General features: G+C 37.0%; 1 protein-coding gene across 2 annotated transcripts in view; it reads right to left on the bottom strand.

Annotated features, from left to right (window-relative positions):
- Positions 1-14,269, bottom strand: part of BRD7 (bromodomain containing 7) — a 46,183-nt gene that overhangs the window by 2,851 nt on the left and 29,063 nt on the right. The window contains exons 7-13 of one of the 2 annotated variants that reach the window (XM_027869627.1): positions 12,366-12,550; positions 11,303-11,426; positions 10,652-10,727; positions 5,970-6,077; positions 5,500-5,635; positions 5,242-5,277; positions 1,581-1,692 (exon numbers count right to left, since the gene is read on the bottom strand). In XM_027869627.1, coding sequence (XP_027725428.1) covers positions 1,581-1,692; positions 5,242-5,277; positions 5,500-5,635; positions 5,970-6,077; positions 10,652-10,727; positions 11,303-11,426; positions 12,366-12,550 — 777 coding nt within the window. The remainder of the gene's footprint in view (positions 1-1,580; positions 1,693-5,241; positions 5,278-5,499; positions 5,636-5,969; positions 6,078-10,651; positions 10,728-11,302; positions 11,427-12,365; positions 12,551-14,269) is intronic. The other variant, XM_027869628.1, reaches the window with a different exon arrangement.

Below are 14,269 nucleotides of genomic sequence, written 5' to 3'. Positions count from 1 at the left end.
ACCTTTTAGATATTTTGAAAGATGGATGCATCTATCTAATGATTTCAGGATTGATAGCTCTGCCTAAAAGAAAAAAAAACTCACACATTCAGAAACTACTGTTTAGTTTTTAGTCTGATAAACCAATGACAATGGGGGAAGAGAATCTTAGGCTCTGCTCTGTTAGCCAAGGTGATGGGTTCACCTGTTTTAAGATTACCACAGAGGAGGAATTTTCTCTTCTTTAGACTCTTTTAGAAAGTGGCCTGGGGAAAAGGAATCTAGTATTGGAGTTCTATAAAAAGGTCACACTTTTTTATTTGGAAGCATTTTAAAAAATGCACAGATCAGTACAGAAGGTAGGCCAGAAAGAAATAGACAACAAGAAGGGCCAGCTTTGTAAGTTATATGTTCAATTTATTATATATTTGAAAGGAAAAGCAAGCTATATGTAATAAGATTACATGACTTCATGCATAATTCTCCCTTTCTGTTCTACTTTATATATTTCAAAATGTTCATTTTATTTGATGTTAAGAAGAAAAAAAAGTGGCCTGCATAATGTATCTTTGTCACCATAGGGCCCCATACTAAAAGCCAAATGATGTTTATACAAACCATCTATTTGAAATTATATTAAATCGCGATTAATTCAAGCTAATGGGAGAGGAAATATACCCTTCTGGAATGATGAAACATTTAGTAGAAATAGCACTTAAGTTGGGCAGAGAAAGAGGTTTACTAGAATTTCTGAATAGAGGGATATTTTCTTCCTCTGTCTAAACATAGCAATTGACTAGCCATTAATATGCTCTGAACAGCAAAGTTGAAGAGTTGTTAGTTCCCAAAGAACAGCAGCAGGCAGCAGCAATGTACAGACAGAGGAAGTTAGTGAAAATCAGCACTACATATGCTGTACCTACAACCTTTGAAAGTGTTCTTGGCACTCAAGGCATCTTTCTGCCTCTTGGGGCACAAGAAGCTGCAGAGGTAGCACTGAAAGCTTTACTAAGAGTTGGACACTGAAATGACTGAACAACAACAACCGTTATCAGTGGGGTAAGGAAAAGTTTTCTTCACAAAGTTTGTGTTGCTTTTACTTGTAATGTTCAGTTTTCTTACTCTAGGCCCAGCACTCTATCCACTAGCTGCTTCTACTAGTAACTGTAGCCATGTGAAACTATTCCAACTCTTGGTTTGTGGCTAGGAGACAGATTAAATTCCTGTTTACATGCAGAACTGTGTGTCTGATAAAGCAAAAAGTAGGCTCTACATAATTATAAACCAGTTTAATTTCAACAAAGTTAGCATACAAACTGTTTCACAATCCTATACTCCTAAGGATGAGGAAAACTAACGGAGACTGAAGTTCAAGTTCAATTCTTGAAACGTCTCTAAACCAGAAATCCTGGCAGCTGAGTTATTAGTTTCCGCTCATTGTCCTCCACCCATGACCTCCACCTTCTGTGGGTGGGGCTGTTTTTTTAAGATGAAGGGAATTTGGTTTTGATATTGGTTAATGCCATAGTTTCATAACACTGAGCGACTGATGCTTGGGAATCATGATGAATTGTCCTATCTTTATTAATTGGAGTTCTTACCGTTTCCAGCTCTCTGAGGGATCGAGAATGTCCTCCTTTTGTCAGAACATCCAGTAAACTATCTGCCATAACATATGGATAATCTTGTGATGTGGCCAAAAACTCATGAATACTAGGAAAGAATTGTAAAAATAACTTTCACATAAATTATCTCTATAGGCTTAATCTTGTCTACCATGGCTAATGATACAGGACAAAGAGAAAATCACCATAACCTAAGGAGCAATTATTCTAACATTATGTTCAATAAGACTAGGATTTTCTTATTTTCTAGTGATCTCTTTACTACTATATTCTGGAGACAGAATATAATGAAAACATTTACTGAAATGCTAATGGGAATGATATGGAAGATTTATACTACCTGCAGGTGGAATATAATTGTATGTCATTTAATTCAATAAATATTTCTTAAATGCCGATGTGCCAGGTGCTGGAGAGAGGGAAAAAAAATAAAAAATTCCTGGCCTCAGGGAGCTTAAATTCTATTGGGGGAAGGAGGAGAAAAGACAGATAAATAAGTACAAGGAAACCTGAGGGGTGAAAGAATCCTGACAACTAGAGGGGACCAGGGAAGGCTCCCCAGAGCAGGTGGCACCTGAGTCTTGAAGAAAGATAAGGACTGAGAGGAGGAGATAGGAGAGGGCATTTCAGGCATGGCCAGTCATGGGGATGGAATATGGAATGAGGGTCTTGAAAAGCAGCTTGGATCTAGTTTTGCTAGAACATAGAGAGCATGAAGAGAAATAACATAAATAAGCCTAGAAAGGTAAGTTGTAGGCAGACAAGGGAGTGTTTTAAAGGTCAGATTATCCTGGAAGCTAAAGCCTTTAAAGTCTTTAGGCAAGGTAGTGTCATGGCTAGACCACTGACTGGAAAATTATTTTGGCAACTGTGTGGAGGTTGGATTGGAGAGAAGCAAGTAGAAGAAGTATTATTCTAATAACCTCCTCAGCAAGGAGACTATTAGAATAGTCCAACAAGAAGATATAGGAGCATAAACTAGAGTAGTGGATGTGAGAGATTTTGAGCTGCAGTCAAGACTCAGCAATTGTTCACTATGGGAAGGTGAGGGAAAAGAAAGAGTTAAAGATGACCCGGAGATTCTGAACATACACATACTGGAGTACCTTTCAGAGAAATGGGGACATCTGAAGCACAGGCAGGTTGAGAGGGAAAAATGATCAGTTCTGTTTTGGACATGTAGAACCTGAGACACACATCTAGGTTAAAATGTTCAGAAGCTGATTTGGAACTTGAGTGCTGGAGAGGGAGAAGGGTTGGATATGTGGATCTGGGAGTCATCTGTATAGTAGTAGTAATAGTAATAGTAGTAATAGTAGTAGTAGTAGTAGTAGTACTAGTTGTTGTTGTAATAACTAACATTTATCTAGCACTTAGTATGAGCCATATTTATAGTTGCTGATGAGATCATTAAAATTACTAAGTAGAGAAAGAAAGTAAGCTAGGACAGAGACTTGGGAAGACATCAATACTTAGGGATGGACTATGTATGACAATCCAGCAAATGAGTTAAGAGTTAACAGGTAGGTGAACTAGGAAGACAGCACTGTCATGGAAAACCAATGAAGAGAAAATGTAAAGGAGGAAGAGCAGGAGCTGGATAACATTATCAAAAACTCCAGAAATGCTATGTAGAAGGAGGAGTAAAGGCTGTTAAACCTGGAAGATGAGAGATCACTGCTAACTGCTGAGAGGGAAATTTCATTCCAGTGGTGGGGCTACAACCCAGATTTCAAATGACAAGTAAGGAATGTGGAGATATTGAGTGTAGCTAACTGTTTTCGGGTGCCTAGCTGTGAAAGGAGATAGGATGATAGCTTGAGGTGAAGGCAAGATCAAGTGAAAGTTTTTTAAGTATGGGGGAGGTTTTAGTATTACAGGTAGTGGGGAAGGAAACAGTAACTAAGGAGATTAAAGATGAGAGTGGAAAAGGCAGAAAGAGGAAGCTCCTGGAGGAAACTAAAGGGAATGAGATTAAGAGTACAAGTTGAGGGGCAGCTAGGTGGCGCAATGGATAGAGCACTGGCTCTGAAGTCAGGAGGACCTGAGTTCAAATCTGGCCTCAGACCAAACACCTGACACTAGCTGTGTGACCATGGGCAAGTCACTTAATCCCAACTGCCCCCCCCCCCCCAAAAAGAGTACAAGTCGAAGATTTAGCCTTGGCAAACTCACCTCTTCTTCAAATACTGGAGCAAAGGAGAAGATAGATGACAACATATCAGAGTAATTTTGAACTACAGAGTAGGGGAGTTGAGGGAGCTTACAATGGATAGCTTCAGTTTTCTCAGCAGAGTAGGGGTCTAAATTTTTTGATGATAGGGAGAGGGGATGGGTTGCATAGAAGGCTTGAATATAGATGAAAAGGTCTGGAATAACTATTGTAGGGATAGACAATCAGGGAAGAATAAAAAAGACTGCTTTATAGCAATGAGGGCTTAATTGGAATTAGTTGGCACATTAGCGTGTCTTCATCTGGTGGTGGTCAGAAGTAATGGAGTTGGAATAGAGACGATGAAGAGTGGGAGTAATATGGGGTCAGGGATTAGAAGAGCACGTGGAAGGACAAAGGAATGGGGGTAAAAGACAGGACATAGTCGAATTGGTCAACTATAAAGTCAAAGAAAGGTAAAACCAGAATAGGAGTGATAAGACTTGGGAGAGAAGGGAGGTGAGGAGAGACTAGAGGTTAGGGTGAGGACAAAGAACAGGTTTGAGAGGAATGAGGCAGATTATGATCAGAGAGGGTAATCTGGAGGTCAGAATTATGGAGATGGCATTGTTATGGGTTACAGTGAAACCTGAGGTATGATTATCACTGTATATGGGTGAGGTTGAGAAAAGAAGTAGGTCAAGACAGTTGAGGTTGATGAACTGGAGACCAGGCTGCTCTAGGTGACCATATATATTAGAGATGAGGTCAGGGACTGGGGCAGACAGGAAGACTCTGAACCAGGTACTAAACTTGAGAAAGGAGTTAGAATTCTAGAGGCAGGTAGAGTACAACAAGAAGATTCTAGACTAGGTGATATAGGTGAAGTGAGCATCAAAAAAGGGATAGGTTGCAGAATGATGGCTGCAGGAGAAGGATCTGGATAGAAGTGACAGTAGGAAGGAATATACCTCCCCCTGGTCCAGTATATATTGGGGCAAGGAGTTAAAAAACAGTGGGGCTTCCTGTTGATATAAGCCCCTGGGGACACTTCTTGGTTCTGACCAATCACCTCTGTTTTCTTTTAAAGAAAAGTATTCACCCACTCCCTTTTCTAATCCTACAATCTGAAGCTTCTGACCAAGTTTTCTCTCTTATCCAGCATACTAAAAACAAACAACTTCACCCTTATCCTTTTGACCCTAAGGAAGCACACAACCCCAAGATTTTCTAAGGGTAACAATAGGAAATAGAAAAGGAGTTAAAAGACTTTATCATAATCATACTGTTCCCTTTCCTCTCACCACTGAAAAAAAAATTTGTCCTGGTAGGGGAAGATACTTCATTGGGCACTGATTGTACAAAGGACTAATGTAATATTACTGTACATTTCAGAGGAAAACAAACTTTTTCTGATTTAGGCATTTCATCAAAGACTCTACATGGGGGCTAGAAAAAAAGGAGAAGCCTCTGAGGTTCACCCACCTTTCCTCCTTCTCAGTCAGTTCTGCCACCTCATCCCTGAAAAGTGAGAAGCCAGATAGAGAAATTGGGGGGAGAGGGAACAGAAATCCCAAGGGTAGCAGTTCATATTTAAATGTCTAGTTAAGTTGGGTACTCTCTGCACGTGGATAATTTTGTAATTCAAACAGAAGAATTTTAGGGACATAAATACAAATCTTATTGGCATGTAATTATTTTAGGAAAATGTAGTGCCAGAATACTGATGAATTGGTGACTCACCTGAAACCACCTGGAAGATTAGAATCTTCCCCATAAGTTGTGTAGATTAAATCAGAATCATCCTTGCTGATATTTGCAAATGTGGAATCGTAGTTTGGCGCATAAGAACTGTAGGGTCCATAATTCAAGTATAACACTGTTGAATAATAAAAAACTCAACACTACTACTTTGCTTTTTTACAATACAAACTAGCCTATTTCTGTGGATTACTGCCTTGAACTAAAGATATGTAATTTTTTCCCTCCCTCAAAGACAGTCACAAAGTTATATTCTATACGTAAAAGTCAACACCCCCAAGTGTATTCTTAAAGTTGACATTCAATTTTTGACAATATGAATAATATATTTAAAATAGATAAGGTTACATGATTTTGCCAAGATTGTTAGACATGGTGTTCTCTCTCTTAACTTCCTCCTCCCTTCAGCACCTAAAGGGAGAATGACATAAACCACTATTCCCAGGTCTCACCTGGAGTAACTTTATTTCTTTTGTCCTCTTTGAACCCCTGCAGTGTATTAACTCCAGACTGAAGTCTTCCTGTCGTCATTCCCAATCTTACAGGGCAGTAGCCAGGTTCTGAAGAATAAATTCAAGCATGAGACAGATAAACAGGTAGCTGTTTGAAGAACTAAATTTACTGCTGTATCTAATATCAAGGGTCTCATTCTAAATAATAAGACTCAAAGGCTGGACAAATGCTGTAGACCTTTTAATAAAAATTTTTTTTTTGTAACAAACTTTTTTTATATTTTGTTTTTCTGAATTTGGCAATTACCAACAAACCTGAACATTTCCAAATATAAAGAACATAAAATGTATCATATATGAAACCACAGATCTCATTACATACAGCTTAAAAAATACATACACACACACATGCCAAATTTACTAAGTTTTTTTTTTAGTTTTAAAACAGGGGTTAACTTTTTTGCAAAAAAAAAAAAAGTTTTGATAACTGTATTTCAATATAATTGGCTCCCTTTGTAATCCTATGTATTTTATTTTATGCATTCAAAAACATTATTCTGAGAAGGGGTCCATGTCACAAAAAACGTTAATAATTTGTTCTAAAAGGTATCCTGCTTAACTCTTTCCTTCTAAACCTCCTTCCGTTCATTAAAAGTTTCATGGACACTTCTTCCTTCTTTCCTTCCCTGCTTCTTCTGCCCCCCATCACAACATTAGCATTATTTTTGACTCTTCACGTTTCCTCACCTTATATATCCAATCTGTTGCCAAATTTCATTGTTTCTACCTCCACATCTCTTTCATCTGTCCATTTTTCCATACTGACATTGCCACCCTAGTTCAGGCCTTCATCATCTCTCACCTGGACTACTTCAGCTAGCCACCTTCTAACTAGTCTCCTTGCCTTAAATCTCTCCTTTCTCCAATCCATCTTCCAGAGAGCTGCCAAAGTGATTTTCTTCAAGTGTAGATGTGACCATATTCCTCCCTCATCCAGCTCTAATGCCACTGCCTTTAGGATCAAATATAAACTTCTGTTTGGCTTTTAAAGCCCCAGCATTGCTCTGTGCTCCTCCTCCCCTCTTTGTAGAGCAGCAATGCTGGCTTTCTTGCTGCTCCTCCACCATTCTGTAAGATTGATGAAGCACCTACCTAACTAATTGCATGCCACAGCATTGTGCCGAGAGCCAGGAAATAAAAACACCGTAAGTGATACCAATTTCACTCACAAGGAGCTTAAGATTTCTTTAAACACACTTCATTTTTTTTCTTCCAGCCTTTGCCCTGGATTGTACATTATTGTTAGATATGGTGTTCCTCATGATTGTAATGTACCACTCCTTCACCTTTGCCTCTCAGAGTCCCTTGTTTCCTTTAAAAGTCTGCTCAAGGGGCAGCTAGGTAGCACAGTGGATAGAGCCCTCATCCTGGAGTCAGGAGGACCTGAGTTCAAATCCGGCCCCAGATACATAACACTCACTAGCTATATGACTCTGGGCAAGTCACTTAACCTCAACTGCCTCATACACACACACACACACAAAGTCTGCTCAAGCAACAGTTCCCATAGGAAGCCCTGCCTAGTGCTCCAGCTACTAGTGTCTTCCCTCTAAAAAATTTATCCTGTACATATATTTTGTAAATATTTATGGACGTGTCTCCCTTAATAGAATGTAAGCTCCATGATGGTAAGGATGATTTCATTTTGTCTTCTTCTCTTTAGACTCCAGCACACTCTAGCCTAATAAAACCTTGAACTAGCTGGGGAGTCAGGAAGAGCTAGCTTTAAGTTCCTTCTTCAATACATGTTGTGGCAGGAACAATCAGGGTTAGCTTTTAGAAAAATAATCTATGTAAACCATGATAATAATGACAACAGCTAGTTTTTATATAATGCTTTAAGGTTTGCAAAGTGCTTTATAAATTTTGTCTCATTTTATCCTTGCAACAACCCTGGGAAGTAGATGCTGTTATTCCCATTTTACAGATGAAGAAACTGAGGCAGATAGAAGTTAAGTGACTTGCTTGGGGTCACACAGCTAGTTAAGACCACATTTGAATTCAGGTCTTCTAGACTCTAGGTACAGTGCTCAGTCCACTGTGCCACCTAGCTGCCTCTAACCAGGTATTTAAAATTAAGGTGTGGGGACTGAGTATGATGTAATCAGAAAAATCTGGAGCACTGAATAGGTAACCTTGGAGAAAAACTTGGCCCATGTAACGCCAACAACATTCCCTGGACCCTCCCTCACTTTACAAATAAGGAAACTTAGGTCTAGATAGGTCAAGTGACTGGCTCAAATATCACAAAGCTAGAATGGAAGAGCTGGGAAATGAACTTAGATCTCCGGATTCCTTCCTGGTCCAGGGTGAATTTTCTTTTCTTTTTTTTGGGTTAGGCAATGCGGTTAAGTGACTTGCCCAGAGTCACACAGCTAGTATTATGTGTCTGAGGCTAGATTTGAACTCAGGTCCTCCTGAGTCCAGGGCTGGTGCTCTATCCAATGTGTCACCTAGCTGCCCCTAGGGTGAATTTTCTTAAAAAATAAATTAATTTGCTGACCAAGATGGCTGCCTGGGTAGTAGAATGACAGCCTGGCTCCATTATACCTACTCTAGTAAAACCCTAAAGTTCACACCAGACTGAATAATGAACAAGAAAACCAATGAAAAACTATAGGAAGCAGCTTGTTCTAACCCCAGCACTGCACAAGAAGTGATCCATAAGCCTGAGGGCAAGAGGAAAAGTATGCTGGAAAAATCAATGAAGAATATCCCTTAGAATGACTAGAAACCGATGAGAGACATATGTAGTTAGCAAAGCTCCGTCCAGAAACAAATAAGAGTGGAGAGCTCCCCTGTGGAAAGGGTAGAGGCCTCAGAAGTCCCAGGAGTGGCATTTTCTCTATTTAAAACGCATGATACTAGCCACTCTTTTTGAACTATGATTTATTTCTTAGATTTAGATAAAAACTTTACTTTGAACAATTCTTATCCAAAAGGAATCTGGAGTTTAAAAAAATGAATTTTTGTATTGAAAAAAGCATTATCTTTTCTTTTTTATACTTGCTGGTAATTTGTATAAATTCACAAAAGTTATGTCCTCAATTATTCTGTTGAGTATTGAAAGACTGAAATGAATTAAATTCCAACATTAAGATAGTTCTGGAGCATTTATTGTGCCAGCACTGCTTCACTAGCCTTATTTAATAAAAGGGTATCCACGGGGCATATTTAGGTGAACTCATAGATTTCTTTCACATTTCTAAGTACAATAATGCAAGATCATTTGTTCAAAAGATATGTTTTAAAGTGACAAATCCTTACATCAAATTCCTTGGTAATTTGTAGATGTTTCATTAAAAACAATACCAACTTGTCTTAAAGAAACCAATTCAAAACACTCAAATCTAGAGTCAGAAGGGGCCTCAGAGATCACCCCATCTGATCTCAAATGAGGAAACAGAGGCCCAGATGGGCTAACTGAATTGCTCAAGGTCATCTAGCCAGTTACAGGCAAATCTGGGATTACAAAACTCACTCTAGTTTCTTTGCACTATTCCACTGTATCCCATTCAAAAAATATTGTCCACGTAGATATAGTACATACAGTGGGAAAAGCAAGCCTTGGGAAGAGATAAATTGGCCAGATGTCAAAGATGGATCACTTTCTCAAATGAGAGAGGATAAGATTTTACAGCATAGTAAGGAAAGATTACTATTTACTATAGGTCTTACCTGAAGCAATGAGTCACACTTTAGCAATGTAATGTGAACCAGGACTTTGTAATTGCAAAAGTACTATGTTCTAGCATAGATATCAATCCCACACATTTATTTTACTTGTGAGAGTGGCTGCTGAATAAGAAATAAACTTTAAGCCTCTAAAACAATGATTTAAAAGCTTTAAAAAATTTAATTTTTGGTTTTTCACATCCTATATTAAAAGATGTGGTGAGGATATTCAAATTGTGGTATCAACTCCTTACAATAGCATTGCATGAATACATATATGTACACACATATACATAAAAAGATAGTGCTATATGGCACTATCTGATGGTACTGACTGACAATAATGTATCCAGGAGGCCATAACCACTGGTTTAACTTTTGATTTTGAGGGGGGAAGAAAACAAACAAACAAACAAAAAAAACCCTCTGCTATGATGAATGCTCACCCAGAAGGGGTCTGGAGACAAAAAAAAAAAATGAACTTCTGATTGTTCAGAAAAGGCACCACTTCTTCCTTTAATTTTAAATTTTCTAATAATTTGTATAAAATTCATAAAAGTAATACTTTTGGGTTAATTTAAGTTAATTTGTTTTGAGAATTTAAAACTTTAGAGATACTTTTTGAAATAAAGGGAACACCCACAAGGTCATTTGAAACTAAGGTTGGGAATCATGACTAAGACATACACTAAATGTTCTAGAGGTTTCTTTACTTTCTAAGTGAAGGTCACTCTTTTATATCTACTTATTTTAGATTTAACTGGAAATTGAGTTAGTGATCATTAACAAATCTCTAGTATATAACATACTGGCTAACTAAGTTTTTTAGGGGTAAAATGTTGGTTCTGACACTATTTTGAAGGAACACTAACCTCTATCAGTAACCTCCATGCATTTAAGAATAGAGTATCAGGTTTTTAGCTTGGTTTTCTGTTTGAAAGACATACCTCCTACAATAGGGTCCACAGGATTAAGAAGTCCTAATGTTGTGGTTCCATCTGGCTTTCTTCTTTCAAACTCACACTAAAATGAAATAAAACATTGAAATGAAGGATTAAACTGCCTTATTATAGGCTCTGGGGATTTCAGACATATGACATAAAGCAGGAAGAAGCTTGGCTTTAGTTTTACTAAAAATAATGCCATGACAATTAGCTAACATTACTATTAATTAAATTCCCATATCCATATGTACAATGTTGCTCAGTATAAAGGGACATCTATTAATGATGTCGTGAAAAGTCACATATGTTTTAAATCTTTCACTTTTAAGTCCATTATCATCAAACAACATTATTTACAAAGAAAAAAAGATTAGCATTAAGATTTAGTTACAAGAAATAAGTATTGTTTCATTTTAGAGTATATTAACAAAGTGATTCACTAAAACTTAACAAGAAAATAGGATATTTTATATACAAATGTATTATTACTTTTTTGAGGTTTTTTTTGTTAGTGACAAACTACATGACTGGAAAGGATGAATAGAACCTGTGGAATCAAGATATCAAAAGTCTAAAAAATGGACATAAAATAATAACAAGAATCAACAAGAATGGAGGGGCAAGCAATAGAAAAGGCAAGAAAATATTTATCACCTGACTATTTATAAGCCGTCTGGTCAACTTTCCTCCAGATTCTTTAACAATGCGGTCGATTTGTTCTTGTTCCCTTTCTAAGTTATTGCTTTTAAGTTTATCTTCCAGCATATCTTTGTCTTTCCTGAAAACACACATTAATACCAAGTAAAAAAAAGAGAAATAAATGGAAAAAGCATTAAGATGAATTCCAAATATGGCTACAGCTATAGTGGAGAAATGCGCCCTATTGCCGCCAAATGAAAATTCCTTCATGATTTGTTAAAAGGATCCTAAACACTCCATAAATATCAGAAATTCAAACTCAATATATAACTTAGTTTTCTCTTCAGTGCCCTTAGTAATAGAATTAATGGTACAGCCTTCAAAATGAATTCAATCTCAAGCTTTAAAAAACAAAATAAAAATAAAATTTGTGATTCTTAAAATTTTACTAATATTAGAAATACACCAAGGATGGTTTGTTTGTTTCTGTTGTTCTTTTTGGCCAAGAAGACTCAGAAAAATGTTCATTTTTGTCACAGCTGCATTTGGTAGAAAATGTTCCTGTGTGCAATGAAGTGAATCTTTTATATATTCCTTTCCTAAATAATCAAAGTGAGCTAACTGGCAGATACATGGCTGGGGTGGGAAGAGGAGTGGTACCCACAAATATTTCACTATTCTTCTGTTTAAGAAGTGCTATAACACCACTTGGGATTATTCATGATTCTTTTTAAATAAACCATAGACAGGTCAAACTTAATGAAAAAAAACCAAAACAAAACCAAACCTGGCAATGTTTCGTTGCTAACATGTTTCTTAACTACCTTAATAAGAAAACCTGTTTGAAATGGCTTTGTAAACTAAGTTTGGACAATCACATAATACTACTTTCTATGGGGATGAGGGAAAAGGAGGAGAAGGGATGAGAGTAACATGTTATTAAGTCAGACTTTCTTGATGTACATCATACATACTCCCTGTCTGATAGCCGAAACTCAATGATCATGCCTTAACTTCCCTTAGTTACAACCAGTAAGGCCTGGTTATTTTCCTACAAGAATTTAAGGAGGTGCTTTACTTTTTATTTTCCTTATTTGGACTTTTGAAAACTTTAATATCATTGTCCAAAGAATCATCTTTATCTTTTAGCAGATAGCCATTGTCTTCCCCGCTCTGCTGTATTTCCATTTTGTCTTTCTGCTTCCGGGTCTTCTGTAAGTCAGCCATGAAGTCTATACTCTGTTTCAGGCTCTGAATTCTTTCCTTAAAAAAAAAAAAATACACACACACACACGCATATATATTTAAGAATATTATTAGTGTCTTCCTGTTTTAATCCTCACTTTAAGTAAACTTTTCCAAAGAGAGTCTATACATCAAACATTTTGCAGCTATTTGGCATGATGTCAACTAGGGAAGATAACACTAGCAATCAAAAAATTAAAAACAACACAATTATACCAAGAAGCATTATATTTAGAAACCCAGGCAGTAAGGTCCCCCTCTGAAAAAAAAAAATCAAACTATGAGTTTCTGTGTGTTCTTCTCTGAAAGATTCTTGAACTCAGTAAACTGGTAAAAGAAAAACATTTAGGGCAATTATTCTTTATTTTCCTTTGGCAAAGTCTCAAAATATTTATGTAAGAAAAAGCAGGAATTAAAAGTGTAGTTTGCAGGCCTAAAAAAAAAATCAATCAAATCTTACTTAAGAGATTAAAATATCATATTTATTACCAAGAATTAAGTTCTGCTATTTAAATATTAATTATATGCTAGTCTGAGGATACTGAGAGAATCATCAAGTTCATTCAACACAGGGACCTAGGGAAGACTTGGTTCTTTTTCTTTGTGAGGAAATAACATAATTTCAGGCATCCAAGAGGTTGCTATTATATTTTCTGCACCATAATGTAGAAAGAGTTACATTTTGCCTAAACTGTCCAAAGAAGTTTTCTGATCCTATTTTATGAATTTTATTTTCAAATGTCAACTGTGGCAATATATTATAATTACTTCTGTCACGCTTTCTGAGATAACTCCTAGAGAGAAAGCTTAGCTCCTTCCAGGTACCCAGTCATACGTGTGCATAGAGAATGGACCAGCAAAGTGTGTTGGCATATGGAGTCTATGTTTCACACATGGCCATGTATCCTACACCTTTACTTCTAGTAGCAGCCACAAGTTTATATATGGTGCCCCAGTATGGAGGTGTTAGTATAGGGATTAGGTATTGAATAAAAAACAGGGATCTTAGAGATTGCTTTAGGGATGAGGATACTGAAGCCCTTAAGACGTTGAAAAATTTGCTCAAGGTTTTGTAGTGAGTCACTGCCATATACTCATGACTAGAACCCTAACTTCCTGATTCTGAGTCTAGTATCCTTTCTCCTATACCACACTGAATGCCAATGTAAAATGATAAAAAGCTAATTCACAAAGGTTTTAGCTCAGAGGTAACCTCAATTTTTATTGTTAAAAATCAGCAGAGCTTACATGATGATAATTTCCAGTATTTTTTGAACACACACATACAAAAACTTCCAAAGTTTAATTTTTAAGTATTTACATTTTGGACACAAGAGGTAGCATGGCAGAACAGAGGACTAGGTGTGGAGTCAGAAGAGCTCAGGTTAAATCCCACCTCTGACCCATACCGGCTGTGTGTTCCACGCATTCTCTAGACAGACTACAGAGCATGTGTTAACCTGCACTGATAAAGGGGCTTTCTTTTCTTCTAGCAATGAAATTACAAGTCTAGTTCCTAAAACATCAGAGTGAGAGTGTGTGTGCGCCAATAAAAATTATTCATTTTAGTAACTTACATATGGAAGGTGTATTTTTTCTTGTTAATTAAAATTTCTCCTTAATTAACAAATCAATTACAAATTACACAATTTAGCAAAATGAAAGGATTTAGTTCTGTCCTGTCAGAAAAACAAAAAACCCTAGTAACCATGCCAGCTACTGATCTCTCTCTCTCTC

Source organism: Vombatus ursinus, unplaced genomic scaffold (genome assembly GCF_900497805.2).
Source record: "Vombatus ursinus unplaced genomic scaffold, bare-nosed wombat genome assembly UNPS02014793.1, whole genome shotgun sequence".
NCBI classification, from domain to species: domain Eukaryota; kingdom Metazoa; phylum Chordata; class Mammalia; order Diprotodontia; family Vombatidae; genus Vombatus; species Vombatus ursinus.
The sequence above is the reverse complement of the archived record's forward strand: the minus strand, read 5'-3'. Positions and strand labels throughout refer to the sequence as shown.